This window comes from Carcharodon carcharias, chromosome 11, assembly GCF_017639515.1.
Source record: "Carcharodon carcharias isolate sCarCar2 chromosome 11, sCarCar2.pri, whole genome shotgun sequence".
Lineage (NCBI taxonomy): Eukaryota > Metazoa > Chordata > Chondrichthyes > Lamniformes > Lamnidae > Carcharodon > Carcharodon carcharias.
Genome location: NC_054477.1, coordinates 59,423,339 through 59,444,133, shown reverse-complemented (window position 1 = coordinate 59,444,133; position 20,795 = coordinate 59,423,339). Strand labels below are relative to the sequence as shown.

General features: G+C 40.4%; 1 protein-coding gene across 3 annotated transcripts in view; it reads right to left on the bottom strand.

The window, feature by feature from the left end:
* Positions 1–20,795, bottom strand: part of cenpj (centromere protein J) — a 96,355-nt gene that overhangs the window by 20,368 nt on the left and 55,192 nt on the right. For all 3 annotated transcript variants that reach the window (XM_041199821.1, XM_041199823.1, XM_041199824.1), the window contains exons 9-12: positions 20,082–20,247; positions 10,440–10,679; positions 8,438–8,545; positions 6,362–6,440 (exon numbers count right to left, since the gene is read on the bottom strand). In XM_041199821.1, the coding sequence (XP_041055755.1) occupies positions 6,362–6,440; positions 8,438–8,545; positions 10,440–10,679; positions 20,082–20,247 (593 nt within the window). The remainder of the gene's footprint in view (positions 1–6,361; positions 6,441–8,437; positions 8,546–10,439; positions 10,680–20,081; positions 20,248–20,795) is intronic.

The window sequence follows — 20,795 nt, the reverse complement described above, 5'->3', positions numbered from 1 at the left end:
ACGCCACCATCAGCACCTACTTTAGCTAGATACCACCGCCATTAACACACCTTTGACCTTTTGTTTATGACATCTTTGGCAATCTCTCTTTTGCCTCCTCCTATCGCTGGCCTTCTATCCAGCTTCACCTGCTTGTTAAAACAGTATAAATTTCACCACATTTTTACTTCTCTTTAGGTCTGAAGAAGAGTCATATGGACTCAAAACGTTAACTCTGTCTTTCTCTCACAGATGCTGTTAGACCTGCTGAGTTATTCCAGCATTTTTTGTTTTTGTTTCAGATTTCCAGCATCTGTAGTATTTTGCCTTAATGGTGTGATTTTTACTTTAGGTAGGGTGAGGAGGTAGGCCCCAAGTTTACCTCAGCTAGAACAGGGATCGAATCCCATGCTGTTGGCGTTAATTTGGCCCACAAGCTAGCCGCCTAGCCAATAGGCTAACTGGCCCCCCTTTTGATATCTTAACATCTAGAAATAAATCCTAGTGCTTTGTTAGCATTTTTAATTGTTATGCTTACCTATGACACTGCTTTTAATAATTTGTCCATCTCTATATCTAGATCATTTTGCTCTTCCACCCTTTCCAGTTTCTTATTTCCTAAGGTGTAGGCGATGTTTCTAATATTCCTATCAAATATCACTTGCATCACTTCACAGTCATCCATGTCAATGTTCATTTGCCCAGTCTGCAGGTTTTAAATGTCAGGTGTGGCTCAGTTGGTAGCATTTTTGTCTGAGTCAGAAGGTTCTGGGTTCAGGTCCCACTCCCGGACTTGGACACAGAAATCAAGGCTGATACTCCAGCGCAGTACTGAGAGAGTGTGGCACTGTCCATTGGATGGGGCATTAAACCGAGGCCCTATCTGCCCCCTCAGATGGACGTAAAAGATCCCATGACATTATTTCAAACAAGAACAGGGGAGTTATCCCTGGTTTTCCAGCCAATAATTATCCCTCAATTAACACCACACAAAAAGAAACCGCATCTGGTCATTATCACATTGCTGTTTGTGCAAGCTTGCTGTACACATATTGGTTACCACGTTTCCTACATTACAACAGTGATTACACTTCAAAAGTACTTCACTGGCTGTAAAGTGCTTCGAGACATCTGATGGTATTGAAATGAATGACATAATGCAAGTCTTTCTGTTCTTTTTCTAATGTCTTCTTTTATTATGTTACATTTTTTCTTAGTGCTAGCTATACCATGGCCTTCCATCTTGCCAGTTTGGCATCATCTACAAATTTTAATATTGTTACTTACCGTTGAGTCCAAAACCTTAAATGTAAATTATGAATAACCAGGATCCCAGCATTGATTCTTGTGGAATACTGCTTTCTATCTTCATCCAATCTGAATAACTATCTATTATCCCTACTCTCTGCCTTTTATTTTTTTAGCCAATTTGCTATTCATTCAGCTATCCATCCTGACTCCACATGCCTTTGTCATGAGCTGCCCATGAAATCCAGGTATGAGACATTTACTACAATACCCTTGACTACTCTTTCAACTGCCTCTGTAAACTATTTTACAAGGTTAGTTAGACATAACTAGCCTTTTGGAATCTATACTATTTTTTGTTATATTTTCTGACTCAAGGTGTTCTTCTATCACTTCTTTTTGTAAACATTCCAGTATGAGATTATTTTGCTTATCCTTTAGTGGCCCTACTTTAATTTTCCTTTGTTTTTTTTGTGTCCTTAGAACACATTTCTTTTTATATTCCTCCATAATTTTGAAATTTATCTTTGCCTTTGTTTTTTTTTTATATACATAAAATTTTCTACTAAGTTCTTTGTATTCCCTTTTATCCTCTTCTTTAGCATCTATCTACTTCTTATAAATTGTTTTAGATTCAAATTTCCTTTTAGTTCTTTATTAATTCATGGTGCCCTATAATTAGTTTGCATGTTTTTGGCTTTTAGCAGAATACATTTATCCTTTCAAAGATTTCCCATTATTTTTCTGTGTCATTATTTTTCAAGATTTTCTCCCTTCTTTAGATCCACTCTTATTTCCTCAATTTTCTCTTTTCCAATCTATTATCTTACTTTTTGGCCTACTTGTGTCATCCTCAGTCCTATTCTTGAAGCTTACCATACTGCGATCGCGATTATGAAAACGCTCTCCTGTTCTTACTTTTCCTGTTTGTTCTGGTTCATTACCCATTATAAGATACTGCAGTGAATCTTTTTTTTTTGTTGAACTTCTTATATATTGAGTGAGAAAAAAGTCTGTGTAGACTTTAAAGCTAGATTCCTTTACTCCTTTCTGGACTCCTTCCTTCCTGGTCATTTGGGGATAGTTGAAATCTCCCATGAACATTATCCTATCCTTGTTCCTCACCTCCTCATAGGCAGTCAGTGGTGTAATGGTATTGTCACTGGACTGGCGATCCAGAGACCCAGGGGACTCAGGTTCGAATCACATCACAACAGATGGTGGAATTTGAATTCAATAAAATAATCTGGAATTAAAAGTCTATGACCATGAAACCACTGTTGATTGTTGTAAAAACCCATGTGGTTCACCAATGCCCTTTAGGGAAGGAAATCTACCATCCTTACCTGGTCTGGCCTACATGTGACTCCAGACCCACAGCAATGTGGATGACTCTTAAAATGCCCTCTGAACAAGGGCAATTAGGGATGGGCAATAAATGCTGGCACTAGCCAGTGACATCCATATCCCATGAATAAAAAAGCCTCATATTTCTTTCCAAATTCCCTTCCATTTTTGTGGTCTACGCTATATATATTAGGTGATGGATTCCTTCTTTTAACTCAATATTCTGTATCTATCTTACTATCAGTTACATCATTTTTACTACTGCCATTTTTTCATCTTTAACTAAAACAAATATTCCACTTCCCTTCCTTAGTTCCCTTTCATTTCTAAATGTGTTATATCCTGCAATGTTTATTTGCCAATCCTGTTCTCAATAGAATCATTCCTAATATTTCTAGATCCTCTGCAAATTTTTGCCCCTTGTTAGAAACATAGAAAAGTTACGATGCAGAAAGAGGCCATTCAGCCCATTATGTTTGCACTGGCAAAAAAATAAAAAAACTAACCACCCATTCTAGCCCCACCTTCCAGCACCTGGTCCATCGCCATGCAGGTTACAGCAGTTCAGCTACAGATTCAGGTACCTTTTAAATGAACTGAGATTTTCTGCCTCCTCCACCACCAAACTAGGCAGTGATTCCAGACACCCACCACCCTCTGGGTAAAGAAGTTTTTCCTCATGTTCCTTCTAATCCTTCTACCAATCACATTAAATCTGTGCCCTGTTAATAGACCTCATGGCTAAGGAAAACAGATCTTTCCTGTCTACTCTATCTAGGCCCCTCAATCTTGAACACCTCAATTAAGTCATCCCACAGCCTCCTTTGTTCTAAGGAAAACAACCCTAGCATATCCAATCTTTCTGCAATTTTCAAGACTTGGCAACATTCTTGTAAATCTTTTCTGTACTCTCACCAGAGCATTTATGTCCTTCCTGTAATGCGGCAAACAGAACTGTACACAAAATTCCAGCTGTGGCCTAACCAGTGTTTCATAAAGTTCCAGCATTGCATCCCTGCTTTTGTAGTCTATATCTCGTCCAATAAAGGAAAGCATTCCATATGCCTTCCTTATCACCTTATCCGACTGTCCTGCCACTTTCAGGGACCTGTGGACATGCACTCCAATGTCTCTCACCTCATCTATCCCTCTCAATGTCCTCCCGTTTATTGTGTATTCCCTAGCTTTGTTTGCCCTCCCCAAACGCATTGGCTGGATTGAATTCCATTTGCCATTTTTCCACCCACTTAATCAAACCATTAATATCATTCAGGAGACAACACTATCAACTCCATGGCCAATTTTTGTGTCATCTTCAAATCTCCCAATTATACCACCCACATTTCAAATCATTAACATATACCACAAACAGCAAAGGACCCAACACTGATCCCTATGGAACGCCACTGGAAACTGCTTTCCATTCACAAAAACATCCATCACCCATTATCCTTTGTTTCCTAATGTGGAGCCAGTTTTGGATCCAGTTCACCACATTCCCCTGTATCCCATGGGCTTTTACTTTTTTGACCAGTCTGTCATGTGGGACCTTGTCAATTGCCTTATTAAAATTCATGTGGGACAACATCCAATGCACGACCCTCATCAATCCTCCTTGTTACTAATTTAATCAAATTTTTTGAAGAAGACATGACCTTCCCCTAACAAAAGCATGCTGACCATCCCTAATTAATCCATTCCTTTCTAAGTGACAGTTAATCCTATCTTTCAGAATTGATTCTAATAATTTGCCCACCACTGAAGTCAGACGGGTCAGCCTATAATCATTTGGCCTACCCCTCGCACACTTCTTAAATATGGTACAATGTTCGCAGGCCTCCAATCCACTGGTACCTTGTCTGTATCTAGTGAGGATTGGAAAATTATCTTCAGAGCATCCGCTATTTCCTCCCTGGCTTCCTTTAACAGCCTGGAATACAATCCATCTGGGCTCTGGTGATTTATCCACCTTCAAGAATGACAGTCTCTCTAGTACTTCCTCTTTCTTTACACTTACTGTATCTAATATTTCACAACCTTTCTCTTTCACTAGAATGTCTACATTATACTTTTGTAAAGACAGTGACAAAGGACTCATTAAGAATCCTGCCCACATCTTCTGCATCCACGCATATGTTACCTTCTACATCTTTGATAGGCGCTACCTTTTCCATGGTTATCCTCTTGTTCTGAACGTACTGATAAAACACCTTTGGGTTTTCCTTGATTTTAACTGCCAGTATTTTTTCATATCCTCTCTTTGCTTTCCTAATTTCCTTTTTTACTTCACCCCTGTACTTTCTATACTCCTTTAGGATTTCTATAGTATTAAGTTTTTTATGACCATCTCTTTTTCTGCTTTATCTTACCCTGCATGCTTCTGGATAACCAGAAGTTTCTAGATTTGGTAGTACCATGCTTTTTTTGTGGGGATATCTCTACATTGCGCCCGTAGAATCTCACTTTTGAATGCCTTCCACTGATTTGTCACTGATTTTCCGTCAAGTAGCTGTATCCAGTCCACTTTTGCCAGATCACTTCTCAGCTTTGTAAAATTTGACTTCCCCCAATTTAGAACTTTTACTCCTGTTCTATCTTTGTTCTTTTCCATAATGAAGCTAAATCCAACTGTATTATGGTCACTATCTCAAAAATGGTCACCCACTGCTACTTCATCCACTTGCCCTGCTTCATTTGCTAAGACCAAATCTAGAATTGCAACCCCTCTAGTTGGGCTCGTTGCATGCTGGCTAAAAGTTCTCTTGAATACAGTGCCCTCTGTGCCTTTCACACTTTCGCATTCCAGTTGATATTAGAGTAATTGAAGTCCCCAACTATTATTACCCTACTGTTTTTGCACTCATGAATTTACCTATGTATTTGCTTTTCTAACTCCCTTCCACTATTTGGAGGTTTATAGCATACTCAGAGCAGTGTGGCTGCCTATTTTTTTATTTCTGAGCTCAACCCAAAAGAACTCATTTGATGATTCATTAGTACATCATCCCTTCTCACAGCTATAATTGATTCCTTAAACAATAATGCTAAATCCCCACCCTTTTTTATTCCCCCTCTCTATCCTGCCTGAAAACTCTCTATATCCAGGGATGATGAGCTGCCATTTTTGCCTCTCTAAGCCAAGTTTCCGTTATAGCAATGATATCATGTTGCCCTGTGTCTATTTGTGCCCTCAGCACATTGGCTTTATTTGCTATACTCCTTGCATTTAAATATATACCTTTTAACCCTGCCAAATTCCTATGCTGTACATTTTCTAACCTTTGCTTCTTCAATCTTTCAGGTCTATTTTTATCTATTTTGATCTGAAAACTACTTACGTAACTACACCAACAGTTTAATTTGTTTTTTGTTTTCCTTTTTTTTGTTTGTAGTAGTTATTTTGCCTTTATGTTTTATAACTTCATCCTATCTCTGGTCATTGATGTTGTCCTTATTCCTTCATTTTAGGCAAAATTCGCTATTCATACTAATTAAGATTTGCAGTTAGAAACAAACATTTGTTGCTTATAGATTTTGCTAATACATTACTAAATGTATGGCATACCCACAAAGAGCAGTAAAGCTTCACAAATTACTGGATACATAGCATCCTAAACTTGTACTTTACATTATCAATCCCATACAACATAAAATAGTTTTAAAAATATGACAATGTTCTGCAGTACAATAAATAATTTTTTGACATGATTAATATACATTACATATGATTCTAATGAGGATGCAATCACAAATTTTTCCGTACTCTTATTTGCAAAGACATACTCACTTCCTTTCAAGCCATTTCTGGTCACTGCAGGAGCAGAGGATTTCACAGCGTGACTGAGTTTATCATCTCTTGGAGAAGTCTGCAACAATAAATATTACCTATCTTTACTCTCAAATTAAACCTCTGCTAGAGTATTTTGGGGAATGAGAAAATGGCAGAGATGTTGAACAAATATTGTGTAGAATAGTAGAAGACGCAAATTTGCATACCACAAATAGAGGGTAACCCATGTGCTAAAATGAGTGAGAAAATGAAGGTAATTAAGGCACTAAAATACGATCAATCCCCAGGATCTGATGACCTACATACAAGGGTTCTAAAAAACAACAGCTGCAGAGAGCACGGATGCTCTGACATTTTTTTCAATTTTTCCACATTTCCCTAAACCTTGGTGTAAAAATGCATGAGTCATTGAAAGTAGCAGGACAGGTTGAGAGAGCAGTCAATAAAGCAAACCATATCCTAGGCTTTAGTTATAGGGACATAGAGGACAAGAGCAAGGAGGTTAAGTTAAAAGTGTTTAAGACACCGGTTTGGCCTCAGCTCAATGAAGATAGATTGGAGAATTTAGGACTGTTTATCTTGGAGAAAGCAGCTGAGAGGAGTTTTGATAGAGATATTCAAAATCATGAAAGGTCTACACAGTAGGTACGGAGAAACTGTTCCTGTTCATGAAAAGATCAAGAACGAGAGAGCACAGATTTAAAGTAATTGGCAAAAGAAGCAAAATCGATATGAGAAAACATATTCATGTAGTGAGTGGTTAAGGTCTGGAATGCACTGCCAGAGTGTATGTTGGAAGCAGGTTCAAGCAAAGCATTCAAAAGGGAATTAGACTCTTACTTAAAAAGAAAGAATGTGCAGGGTTACAGGGAGAAGGTGGGAGAGAGTGATGCTAAGTGAGTTGCACATTCGGAGAGCTGGTGAAGACATGATGGGCCGAAAGGCATCCTTTTGCACTATAACGATTCTATGATTTTAAGTTCTCTTGACATTGCTCATGGAAAATCAGATAATTTATAAAGATAGGAGCATTATACTACTTAACACAATGTATTATTCAGCTGCCAAGGTAAAGCTACAAGACACCTGTATTTCATACAGGCCAGGATGGTGTGGAATTGGAGTGGAACTTGAAGGTGAGTGCTTGCACAACATTGCTGCTCTTGATTTCTAACATTTAGTCTCCTAACTTCTACATCATCCTGATCTGAATACAGGAACACAATAAGACTATTAAACACCTTGGGCCTGTTCTGCCATTCAATTTGATCATAGCTGATTTGTACCTCAACTCCGTTTATCTACCTTTGCTCCATATCCCAGGTATCATACTGATGAATCGGCATTATATTTTCCTCCAAGACAAATAAACACCTCCCAAGATTCAGTATCCAAAATTGAATGCAATACTTTCGATGGAATCTGACAAAGCCTCTGTACAACTGAAGTATTACTTCCTAGCTTTTGAAATTCAAACCTCTCAAGATAAAGACCAACAATCATTTAGCTTTGTTTTATACCAAGCCCTAGCTTTTAAGTCATGTTTGTATATGGACACCTTTTAAATCATTTTATTCTTAAGCCTCTCACCATTAAGAAAATATTCTGGTTTGTCTTTTTCATGACATCACACTGTCCAGCATTGAAGCCCATCTCCTATAGTTATGTCCAATTGCTTAAGTCAGAAATTTATAAAAGGAAATAGACTGTGTTCATCTGCGTAATTTACTGTGACCCCTCACTCAAGTGTCATTTGAAAACTTGGGTTTGTAACTGTCCGTTACTTCATTCAAGTCATTACCATATACTGAAAAGTTGAGACCCTAATTCAGAACCCTGGGGAACACCACTTGTGACATTCAGCTCAGAGAATTTTCACTTATCCCTACTCTATCTTCTAAATATTACTGTTTCGTTACTGTCCTTGGATCCATAACTTAGAACGGAAGACCTAAAATCTAAAATGGGAGCTGCTCATCACTACCTTCTCAGGGTAATAAGTGACGGGCAACAAATGTGACCTTGCTTGCATCTTCAATATCCATAACAATGTTAAAAGATAGATGTTGGTACCTGTTCAATCCTGTAAGAGCTTTTCTTTCCTCCTACTTGTGCAGTTCTGCCTCTGTCTGTCTGTCTGATGAAGGAATCAGTTCCCATCTTCCTAACATCTGGTGGAACCTATTGCAAAAAAAGTTGCTAAATCAAAATGCATGTCTCCTACCAGAAAACTACAGGTCTGAAGAAACAGTGAATAGGAAAAGCTAATATTTATGCAGTTACAAAAATTATTTCTCCATTTGGCACAATTAAACTGTAGAAAAAGCTACTGTGAACTATATTCCAAATACATTTTAAAACAGCAGCTGCTCTGATGATATTGCTCAAAAGGTAGCCTGAGGTCAGGAGCATGGCTATGATATTTAGTTCCTAACAAAGAACGCTGGTTAATCTGGCTTGTCCCATTTAGCCTATTGTTCGTGTGCTTCTTGTGAGCAAGTGGTCAAAATAGACATATCTTAAGATCAATGGGTGAAGGAAATTTCTGTAAATTGCAGCTTCTGGTTAGAGGTAAGATAATTAAGGTTAGAAAAAAGGAAACAACTGGCTTTGTCAGTTCCAAAAAAAAAGATATTTGAGCTAATTAAATACACGTGAGTTTGCAGCTATAACAAAATGTCAATCATTAAAATAGATATCTAATGGTGCTGCTCAAGATAAATTAAGAAGGTACACTGAAGCAAAGAAGAATTGCACTGTGTGTTACGCTGCTACCTTGTAGTTTTATGCAACTGGTGTGCATCGTTTGAAGGTTACAAAATAGAATTGCTTGCCTTGTTCAAGTCAGAGGTTCAATTGATTTTAATGAATTAGGGACTATTATTTAAAATAAAGTATGTCACAAAAATTCTATTTGCACCACCTGAAGTATGATAAATGCCAATACATGCTAGATAACATTCAACTGGTACAAAGAACAAGAAGAAGCAACATAACTAAAAGGTACAATTTTAAAGGGGATGCAGAAACAAAGAGACCTGTGGGATAAATGGGCAGAAATCTTTGAAGATCAGGTTGAGAAAGTGGTTAAAAAGGCATATTATGGGATCCTATGCTTTATAAAGCAAGGAAGTTCTGATGAAATATTATAAAACACTGGTTCGGCCTCAACTGAGTATTGTGTCCAAGAATAGGCATTGCGCTTTAGGAAGAAGGTGAAGGTTTTAGACAGGTTGCAGAAACAATTTATGAGAATAGTTCCAGGGATGAGGGACTTCAGTGGATAAATTGAAGAAGCTGGAATTGTTCTCTTTAGAGAAGATTTGTTAGAGATGTTCAAAATCCTAAGGGGTCCATACAGAGTAGAGGGATACTGTTTCCATTGGTGGATGGATCAAGAACCAGAGGACACTGATTTAAAGTGACTAGCAAATGAGTCACAGACAATACAAGGAAAAACTTTCTCCCTCCACCAAAAGAGTGTGGTTACAATCTGGATTGCACTGCCTGAAAGTGGTGGAGGCAGATTCAATTATGGCTTTCAAAATGGAATTAGATGGACACCTGAAGAGAAAGAATTTGCAGGGCTAGAGAAAGGGCAGGGGAGTGGGACTAGCCACTGGTCTTACTGAAATCTGGCATGAGCTTGTAACCATTCTATGATTTTATGCACAAGAGAATATCTTGTGTACTTATGGTAAGCAAAAGGATGCTTGGATTTTTATTATGAAAAATAAAACGTAGCTGTGCTTTTAATGCTTTGCGTTCAAATGAATGTGGAGGTCATTCACAATCCATCCTGCAGATCCACAGTTTAGGTTTGTTTGCTGGCATTCTTCCATTCGCGGGAGATGATAGGAATGCAGCTTCAGAACTTTGGTGAGGTCAGATGACATCATCTGCCATACTTCATTAGATGGCTAAACAAGCCAATTCTGCAAAGGCAAAGTCTGCCACAAGTGAAGTGAATTTCACTGGGCATTCTGTTCTGAGCAAATGTGCATAGTATCATTGTTGACTGGATAGTAATTTAATATGTGAAAGTGTAGTCACACCCAAAGAATTAAAGGCTTACTACTAGTTCTGTTTTCTTTAACTGAGGAGATGTGGTCTCCATTTTATTTTCAATTGCTGCTTCAGCTTTCTTCCAGGTTTCTAACCGAAGTCTTTCCATAACGTTAACCTCATCTCTAAGCTCTTGATTTTCTTTGGTCAGTACATCAATCTGGTTTCGAAGCCTTGCATGGATACTTGACCATCTTGATTCTTTTCGTTTTAGTTCTTCCTTCAAATCTACAATCTGCTGTTTCAGTACCTAACCAAAAAGAGAAATAAAACTCCAAAGTCATACATGAAAAACAACTGGGCATCATAATTATAGCTAAAGTACTACAAAAAACATACAGCAAAGAAACAGGCAATTCGGTCTATACTAGGTGTTTATGCTCCACTCGGGCCTCCTCCCATCCTTCCTCATCTATTAGCACAACTCTCTAGTCCCTTCTCCCTTATGAGCTTATCCAGCTTCCCCTGAAATTCATCTATACTATTTGCCTCAGCCACTCCATGTAGCACGTTTCACACTCCCACTTGGTAAAGGAGTTTCTTTTGAATTCCGCATTTAAGTTTTTGGTGAAATTATGTAATATAATTGTATTGCGTAATAAATAAATTGCTCTTTCATTAGTTTTATATATTATTTCAGACTCAAATCACTGCCTGTTTCAAGTTGTCCAGAGCTGAATGCTTGAAATGACCAGATTTGGATCGACACTGGTAGAATAACGGTAGCCCTTAGCTAAAAAATGGTAAAATTCCTTTGACTTTAAAAATAACATTTTGAATATTTTATATAAATGGGGCCTGCTTGACACTTGCACTATCTTTACACTGTTAGTTTATCATAAAGATAAAGTATTTTTTTACTGTTATTTATTCTTTCATGAGATGTAGGAGTTGCTGGCAAGGCCAGTATTCGTTGCACATCCCCAATTGCTCTTGAACCAAATGGCTTGCCACACCATTTCAGAGAGTCATTAAGAGTCAACCACTTTTCTGTGGAGTCACAGGTAGGCCAGACCTGGTAAGGATGGCAGATTTCCTTCCCTAAAGGACATTCGTGAACCAGGTGGGTTTTTACAACTAGCAACAATGGTTTCCTGGTCACTGTTACTGAGACTAGCTTTCAATTCCAGAATTATTAATTGAATTTAAATTCTGCCAGCTGCCATGGGTGGGATCTGAATCCTTGTCCTCAGGGCATTAGCCTGGGCTTCTCAATTACTAGTCCAGTATAACATAAATAATCCAAAGTAGAATAAAGTTAACATAAGGCAAGTAGAGTTAAGATATGGCAGGGCAGCTCAATCAAGTGGAACACATGTCCTGTAGTCTGTGTGAAGTGATGGACGCTACCAGTATCCTAAATGACCACACATGCAGGAAGTGCTGCCAGCTGCAGAAATTTGGAGCTCCAGGTTTCAGAGCTCAAACGGCGGCTGGAGTCACTATGGCGCATCTGCGAGGCTGAGAGCTACGTGGATAGCACATTCAGAGAGACGGTCACACTGCAGCTTAAGGGCCTGGAGACAGAGAGGGAATGGGTGACCACCAGGCAGTCCAAGAGAAGTAAGTAGGTAGTGAAGGAGTCTCCTGGGGTCCCACTCACCAATTGGTTTTCCATTTTGGAAGCTGGTGAAAGCGCTGGTTCTTCACAGGTGTGCAGTCAGAGCCAAGTTTGTGGCATCACGAGCTTATGGCTCGGCTGTATAGGAGAGGAGGAAGAAGAAAGGAAGTGCAATAGTAATAGGGGATTCATTGGTTAGGGGAACTGACAGGTATTTCTGTGGCCATAGACTTGACTCCAGGATGGTATGCTGCCTCCCTGTTGCCAGGGTCAAGGATATCACAGAGCAGCTGCAGGACATTCTTCTGGGGGAGGGTGAACAGCCAGAGGTCATGGTCCACATTTCCTACCTAAGTCACTGGTACCAGGGGGATGTGGTCCTACAATCAGAATTCAGGGAGCTAGGTAGAAAATTAGCAAGCAGGGTTTCAAATGTCATAATCTCCAGATTACTCCCAGTACCACGTGCCAGTGAGTACAGAAATAGAAGGATAAGGCAGATGAATGCGTGGCTGGAAATATGGTACATGAGGGAGGGCTTTAGATTCCTGGGAGTGCCTCTGGGGAAGATGGCACCTGTACAAGCCAGACAGGTTGCATCTGAACAGAGCTGGGACTGAGTTCCTTGATAGTGCTGTTCGGAGGGCTTTAAATTAACCTGGCAGGAGTGTGGGAACCAGGAGAGAATTAGAGAGGAATACCTTGGTGCACAACATACTGGGAGAGATAGATAATACTAGAATAGAGAATAGTAAGTTAATAGGTAGAGTCAGTGTGAGGGAGAAAGCAACAAAACCTAAATTCCTCCATCAAGCCATTGTTTCCAGGACTGACACTGACCTCAGCTCCTCTGGGGATCTTCCTCCCACAACTTCCAAACTGATAGTCGCCCAACCTCAGACGGCCCGTTTCTACCTCCTACCCAAAATCCACAAACAGAACTGTCCCAGTAGACCGATCGTCTCAGCTTGCTCCTGCCCCACAGAACTCATTTCTCGTTATCTTGACTCCCTTCTCTCTCCCCTTGTCCAGTCCCTTCCCACCTACATCCGTGATTCCTCTGACACCTTACGTCACATCAACAATTTCCAGTTCCCTGACCCCAACCGCTTCCTCTTCATCGTGGACGTCCAATCACTCTACACCTCCATCCCCCACCAGGATGGTCTGAGGGCCCTTAGCTTCTTCCTCGAACAGAGGCCCGAACAATCCCCATCCACCACTACTCTCCTCCGTCTGGCTGAACTTGTTCTCACGCTGAACAATTTCTCCTTCAACTCCTCTCACTTCCTCCAAATAAAAGGTGTGGCTATGGGTACCCGCATGGGCCCTAGCTATGCCTGTCTCTTTATGGGGTATGTGGAACATTCATTGTTCCAGTCCTACTCCGGCCCCCTTCCACAACTCTTTCTCCGGTACAGCGATGATTACTTCGGTGCTGCTTCGTGCTCTCGTCGGTTCTTGGAAAAATTTATTAATTTTGCTTCCAATCTCCACCCCTCCATCATTTTCACGTGGTCCATCTCTGACACTTCCCTTCCCTTCCTTGACCTCTCTGTCTCAATCTCTGGTGATAGACTGTCCACCAATATCCATTACAAGCCTACCGACTCCCACAGCTACCTCGACTACAGCTCCTCACACCCCGCTTCCTGTAAGGACTCCATCCCATTCTCTCAGTTCCTTCGCCTCCGTCGCATCTGTTCCGATGATGCTACCTTCAAAAACAGTTCCTCTGACATGTCCTCCTTCTTCCTTAACCGAGGTTTTCCACCCACGGTCGTTGACAGGGCCCTCAACCGTGTCCGGCCCATCTCCCGCGCATCCGCCCTCACGCCTTCTCCTCCCTCCCAGAAACATGATAGGGTCCCCCTTGTCCTCACTTATCACCCCACCAGCCTCCGCATTCAAAGGATCATCCTCCGCCATTTCCGCCAACTCCAGCATGATGCCACTACCAAACACATCTTCCCTTCACCCTCCCTGTCGGCATTGGTACCACCCCATGCCCACGCAAAAGATGTAACACCTGCCCCTTCACTTCCTCTCTCCTCACCGTCCAAGGACCCAAACACTCCTTTCAAGTGAAGCAGCATTTCACTTGCATTTCCCCCAACTTAGTCTACTGTAGTCATTGCTCCCAATGCGGTCTCCTCTACATTGGAGAGACCAAACGTAAACTGGGCGACCGCTTTGCAGAACACCTGCGGTCTGTCCGCAAGAATGACTCAAACCTCCCTGATGCTTGCCATTTTAACACTCCACCCTGCTCTCTTGCCCACATGTCTGTCCTTGGCTTGCTGCATTGTTCCAGTGAAGCCCAACGCAAACTGGAGGAACAACACCTCATCTTCCAACTAGGCACTTTACAACCTACCAGACTGAATATTGCATTCAACAACTTTAGGTCTTGAACTCCCTCCTCCATCCTCACCCCCTTTCTGTTTCTTCCCCCTTCCTTTTGTTTTTTCCAATAAATTATATAGATTTTTCTTTTCCCACCTATTTCCATTATTTTTAAATATTTTTAAATCTTTTATGCTCCCCCAACCCTCACTAGAGCTGTACCTTGAGTGCCCTACCATCCATTCTTAATTAGCACATTCGTTTAGATAATATCACCAACTTCAACACCTATGTGTTCTATTGTTCTTTTGTCTGTGACATCTTTTGATTATCTGCTTCTATCACTGCTTGCTTGTCCCTATAACCACACCACCCCCGTCCCCCCACACACTTTAAACCAGCTTATACTTCACCCCTTCCTTGGATTCACCTAGTTCTGTTGAAGGGTCATGAGGACTCGAAATGTCAACTCTTTTCTTCTCCGCCGATGCTGCCAGACCTGCTGAGTTTTTCCAGGTAATTCTGTTTTTGTTTTGGAAAACCTAAATCAGGGTTACTAAGCATTAATGTGAATGCATGGGGTATAGTAAATAAGATTGGGGAGTTACAGGCGCAGATTGCCAGGTGGAAATATGATTTTGTGGCGATAACAGAGACCTGGCTCAAGGAAGGGCAGAACCGGGTGTTAAATATTCCCGGGGACAGTGTTCCAAAAAGATAGGAAAGGAAAGAAAGGAGGAGGGGGTGGCAGTATTGATTAAGGAGAGCACTGCAATGCTGGAGAAAGAGGGTATCTCAGAGGGTTCAAGGACACTGTCAATTTGGCAAGAGCTAAGGAACAAAAAGGGTGCAATCACATTGCTCGGTGTAGTCTACAGAGTGAGAAGTGAACGCCAACTAGTGAGAAGGACATAGAAGAACAAATCTGCAGAGAGATGCAAGCATTATAGAGTAGTTATAATGGGAGACTTCAATTACCTGAATGTGTGCTGGGACAGTGGTAGTGTAAAGGGCGGAGAGGAGCAAAAGTTCCTAGATTGTGTTCAGGAAAATTTTCTACAGCAGTGTGTCCAATGCAACAAGAAAAGATGCACTGTTGGACCTGGTTCTTGGAAATGAGGTGGGCCAAGTAGATCAAGTGTTCAAGGGGAACATTTAGGAGACAGTGATCGATGAAGTGATCATTGTATGCTTTAGGATGATGGAAAAGGAGAATAGGCAATCCAGAGTAAGAATAGTTAACTGGACGAGAGCCAACTTCAATGAGGCAAGAATGGAGCTGGGCCAGATAGACTGGAATGAAAGATTGGCAGGAAAAACTGTAACTGAACAATGGGCTCCCTTCAAAAAAGAATTGGCTCAGGCACAGTCAAGGTATATTCCATCATAAGGGAAAGGTAGAACAAACAATTCCAGAGCTCCCTGGGTGAAAAATGGGATAGAAATTAATATAAAGAAGAAAAAGTGCACATATGACAGGTGTGAGGTAGAAAATACAATTGAGAAACAAGAGGAATACATAAGGTTCAGAGGGGAAATGAAAAAGCATATCAGAGAAATGAAGAGGGATTATGAGAGAAGACAGGCAACCAACATAAAGGGGAATCCCAAAGTCTTCTATGGGAATATAAATAGTAAAAGGATGGTGAAAGGAGGAGTAGGGCCAATTAGGGACCAAAAAGGGAATTTAGCCATGGCCCCTCCATCCATGCGTAAGGTATTAAATGAGTACTTTGCATCCATCTTTACCAAGGAGGTAGATGCTACCTAGGCCATGATGACTGGAGAATTGCAAACATTACACCCTTGTTCATAAAAGGTTTTAAGGATAAGCCCAGCAATTACACACCAGTCAGTTTAACATCAGCAGTGGGCAAGATTCTAGAAACAATTATTCGGGGTAGAATTAGTACACAAGGAAAAATATGAGTTGATAAGGAAGAGCCAGCATGGATTTCTAAATGGGAAATCATGTTTAATTAACTTGGAGTTTTTTTGAAGAGGTAACAAAAAAGGTCATTGAGGGTAATGCTATTGAAATGGTGTAATGGACTTTCAAAAGGCATTTGATACAGTACCACACAACAGACCTGTGAGAAAAGTTATTGCTCATGAAATAAAAGGGGCAGTAGCAACGTGGGTCCAAAATTAGCTGAAAAATAGGAAGCAGAGAGTAATGATCAACGGATATTTTTCAGGCTGGAGGAAGGCTTGCAGTGGAGTTCCTCAGGGGTCAGTATTAGGACCCTAGCTTTTCCTGATATATATTAATGATTTAGATCTTGGTGTGCAGGGGACAATTTCAAAGTTTGCAGATGATACAAAGCTTGGGGGTGTTGTAAACTGAGAGGAGGGCAGTGTAGAACTTCAAAAGGCCATAGATAAGTTGGTGGAGTGAGCAGACAGGTGGCAGATGAAGTTCAATGTGGAGAAGTGTCAGGTGATGCATTTTTGTGGGAAGAACATGCACAGACAATATAAAATAAGGGGTGGAATTTTGAAGGGGGTACAAGAGCAGAAAGACTTGGGTGTATATGTGCATAAATCATTGAAGATGGTAGGACTGGTGGAGAGAGCAGTTAATAAAGGATATAGTATCCTGGGCTTTATTAATAGGTACATAGAGTACAAGAGCAAGGAGGTTATGCTGAATTTATAGAAGACACTCATCTCAGCTGGAATACACAACTGTGTACAGTTCTGAATATCATATTATGGGAAGGATGTGAACACATTGGAGAAAGTGCAGAAGAGGTTTACAAGAATGGTTCCAGGAATGAATAACTTCAGTTACGAAGATGGATTGGAGAGGTTGGGACTATTCTCCTTGGAGAGAAGGCAGCTAAGAGAACTTTTGGTAGAGATGTTCAAAATCATGATGGGGCTGGACAGAGTGGCTAGGAAGAAGCTGTTCCCGCTTGTAAAAGGATCAAGAACGAGAGGGAACGATTTAAAGTGATTAGCAAAAGAAGCAAATGTGACGTGAGAAAAAACTTTTTCACACAATGAATGGTTCGGGTCTGGAACGCACTGCCTGGAAGCGTAGTGGAGGCAGGTTCAATTGAGGCATTCAAGTGGGGATTAGATGATTATTTGAATAGAAACGGGGGTACCGGGAAAAGGCAGGGCAATGGCACTAGGTCATAATGCTCATTTGGAGAGCCGGTGCAGATACAGTGGGCCGAATGGCCTCCTTCTGTGCCATTAAAATTCTGTGATTCTGTGACATTACCACTACTCTACTGTCTGGCATTCCTTAAACTAGGCTTTCAATTTAACCTTATCTATCTTAATTAATGGGGGTCTTGTGGTGCAGTGGATAGCATCCCTGCCTCTGAGCCAGAAGCTCCAGGTTCAAATCCCACACATTGATTTGATGGCCAAGGAAGATGTGTGCATAACACAACCAAGCAGTTTGAGTACCAACCTAAAAACCCCTCAAACACATGCCAATGGCAAACAGTAAAATGTTTCCTGGTCAACCATGTGAAAGAAAGAAAGTTGGAGCCTCTACCAACACTATCCATAGCCCCAGACTACAAAATGCATGTAGAAGTGCGTGTAGCCACAGCAACTCTGACTCCCTGGGTAAAGTGTAACACAGCACCAGCTTCATCCATGTAGTTCAAGTATTTCTTGGCAAAAACACCAACTCACCAATGCCCTAACACTTCCTATCTCCCCCTGAACCATGACCCCACCATCGAACATCAAGTTTTTCCTTCCAGGACTGTCACTGACCACATCTCCTCGAGATCTTACCTCCATGGCCTCCAGCCTCCTAGTTTACCAACCCCGAACAGCCCACTTCTACCTCCTTCTCAAGGCTCTCAGTCATCTGGTAAAGCCACCATTTCAGCCTGTTCCTGCCCCACTGAACTGATTTCTTTCTGTCAGCACTCTGCTTTTATCCTCTTGTCCAGTCTCTTCCCACCCACGTCCATGACTCTTCCAATGTCCTATGTCACTTTAACAGTTTCCAGTTTTCTGGCTCTCCTCATTGACTTTTCTCCTCTCTCCTCACTATCCAAGGCCCCAAACACTCCATACAATTAAATAGTGATTTACTTGTACTTTGTTTGATTAGTATACTGTGTTCACTGCTCACGACATGGTAAACTCTATCTAGGAGAGACCGAACGCAGACTGGCTTTGCAGAACACCTCCATTATTCTTCAAGCATGATCCCAGTCTTCCAGTTGCCTGGTATTTTAATTCTTCCTCTTGCTCCCACTCTGATCTTTCTATCCTCAGCCTCCTAAAGTGTTCCTACAAAGCTCAATGCAAACTTGAGGAACAGCACCTCATGTGCTGGGCACTTTACGTCCTTCTGGACTCAACATGGAGTTCAACTGATTTTGATCTAAGCTCTGTCTGCATTTTGTTTCATGTTTCTTTGCTGGTTGTTTTTTTATCCCTCTCTTGCTTCTCTCCTTTTTCTTTTTCTTTCCTTCAGGCAACAGCTATTCAACCTACTCTATATACATTTGTTTCTTTACTTGTCTTTATTACCAATTCCTTTAGTCTTGCACCATGAAACCTTTTGTCATTTAAACTCTTCTGCCATCCACTATCACAGACCTTCCCTTTTGTTCTTCTTCCACCTTGCACTTGCTCAAAAACATTTCTAATTTTTCCCATTCTGTTGAAAGGCCACAGACCTTCCACTCACCACAAATGCTACCCAGACCTCCTGATATTTCCAGCATGTTCTGCTTTTATATTTGTTTCAGATTTATAGCATCGGCAGTATTTTACTTTTGCAACAAATCGTTCTGTCTGCTTGGTTTATTGCTGCTATAGGGCTATTTTCACACCATGACTCGTAAAATCCATGTTTTCTTATATTGTGAAGTTAGTTTCAACAACTCTTAAGATACTAGTTCATGGGGTAACTTTTCTGAAGGATCTGATGGTATCTTGCCATGGGGAAATTAGGAGTATGGGTACTTTAAAAAGAGATATATGTTGCTGAAGCTTTTTGTCTTGCACTGATCAGGGCTGCTTGAGTACGTCTATATGTTGCCTATTACAAACAAAGGGATGTTCTGTTTGATTTAATCAGCCAATCATTGGGATGTATGGCCTACATATCTGGCATCGCAGCATTACTAAAATTTAGACAAGACTTTGTTCAATTGTGTGGAAGGTAGAACATTCTTTTGGACTGATGGCAACATCCTATTAGCAGGAAATACCACTCGTGGAAGCATAGGGTAGTAGCATGAAACAATGTTAGTGCTAGTCGAAGAACCTGCTAATGGGTTGGTCTCATAACGTGACTCATTTACACTTAGTAGAAGCGGCATACATTCATGTGCAGGGAGCTGTTCTCTGCAAACAAAAGAAACGTGTCCAAGCCTTGCACCTTTTTTTTAAAATTAGCCAGGAGCTCGGGAACCCCAGTTTCCAGTTGCTTTCTCCATGACAATGCCTCAGCAACTAATCAACATTCTTTCTCATGTAGTATGAATTATTGCCATTATTTGAAATTTGCCATTTTTGTTTTCGTCCTGATGAGTGCAAGACAAAAAGCTTCAGCAACATGTCTCATTTTTCAGCAATACTTAGTTACTAGAAAATTGACCAGAGAGAAAAAGAACTAAGGAAGCAATTGGAAAATTCTCAAATATGAGTCAAACTAATGGTGATTCATAAATTAAGAATTCATTAAAAGCATCCTAATTGTTGAACAATGGACTTAAATTTTTTAAAAATGATAACAACGTAAAGGGAGAATTTCACCTGTATCTCTCCTCTCTCCTTTTTGTCAGGGATTGCTCTTGCTGCTGCTGCATGTTTTTCAAAAACCAATCGCTCCTTATGTAGTCGTTTTAATTCTTCTTTTTTGTATTCCTCGAATTGAGCCAACTCTTCAGTTTTTTTGCGTTCAAAGTTTGCAATTTCTTTCCTAAAAATTAAACATCTTTTATTATTAATTTCTTTGTATTTAATATCACATTTCAACTCAGAACCCAAACCAATAAAGTAACAGCACAGTTTTCAAAATAAATAAGTAGGATATTAACAAAAATATTTGGCAATGCAAAGTGACTCTGAACACTATGCAGCTAGTTTTAGTTAGCCAGATTAAACTGTTTGAAGTCTGGATCAGCAGTGGAAAATCTTTAAGAGACGGGCACAGTACAAAATAGATATATTCCTACAAGGCAAAAAGATGTTGCAAGGAAAATTCATAAATCCAGATTAAGATTAAATTGAAATGTAAAAGAAAAAGACGTCTAATAAAACTAGGGTTTAACTATCAAAAAAGCTCATGATGCATACAGACAGTGCAGTTAGGAGGTGAATGAGAAAATTTGAAGTAAAGATTAAAAAATACTAGCAGATATCAGAAGGAAATAGTAATAGCTTTTTACAGACATTCAAGCATGAGACCAATCAGTGATGAAAAGGGAAACTTAGTCATGGAGGATAAAAGTATTGCAGAGATAAACA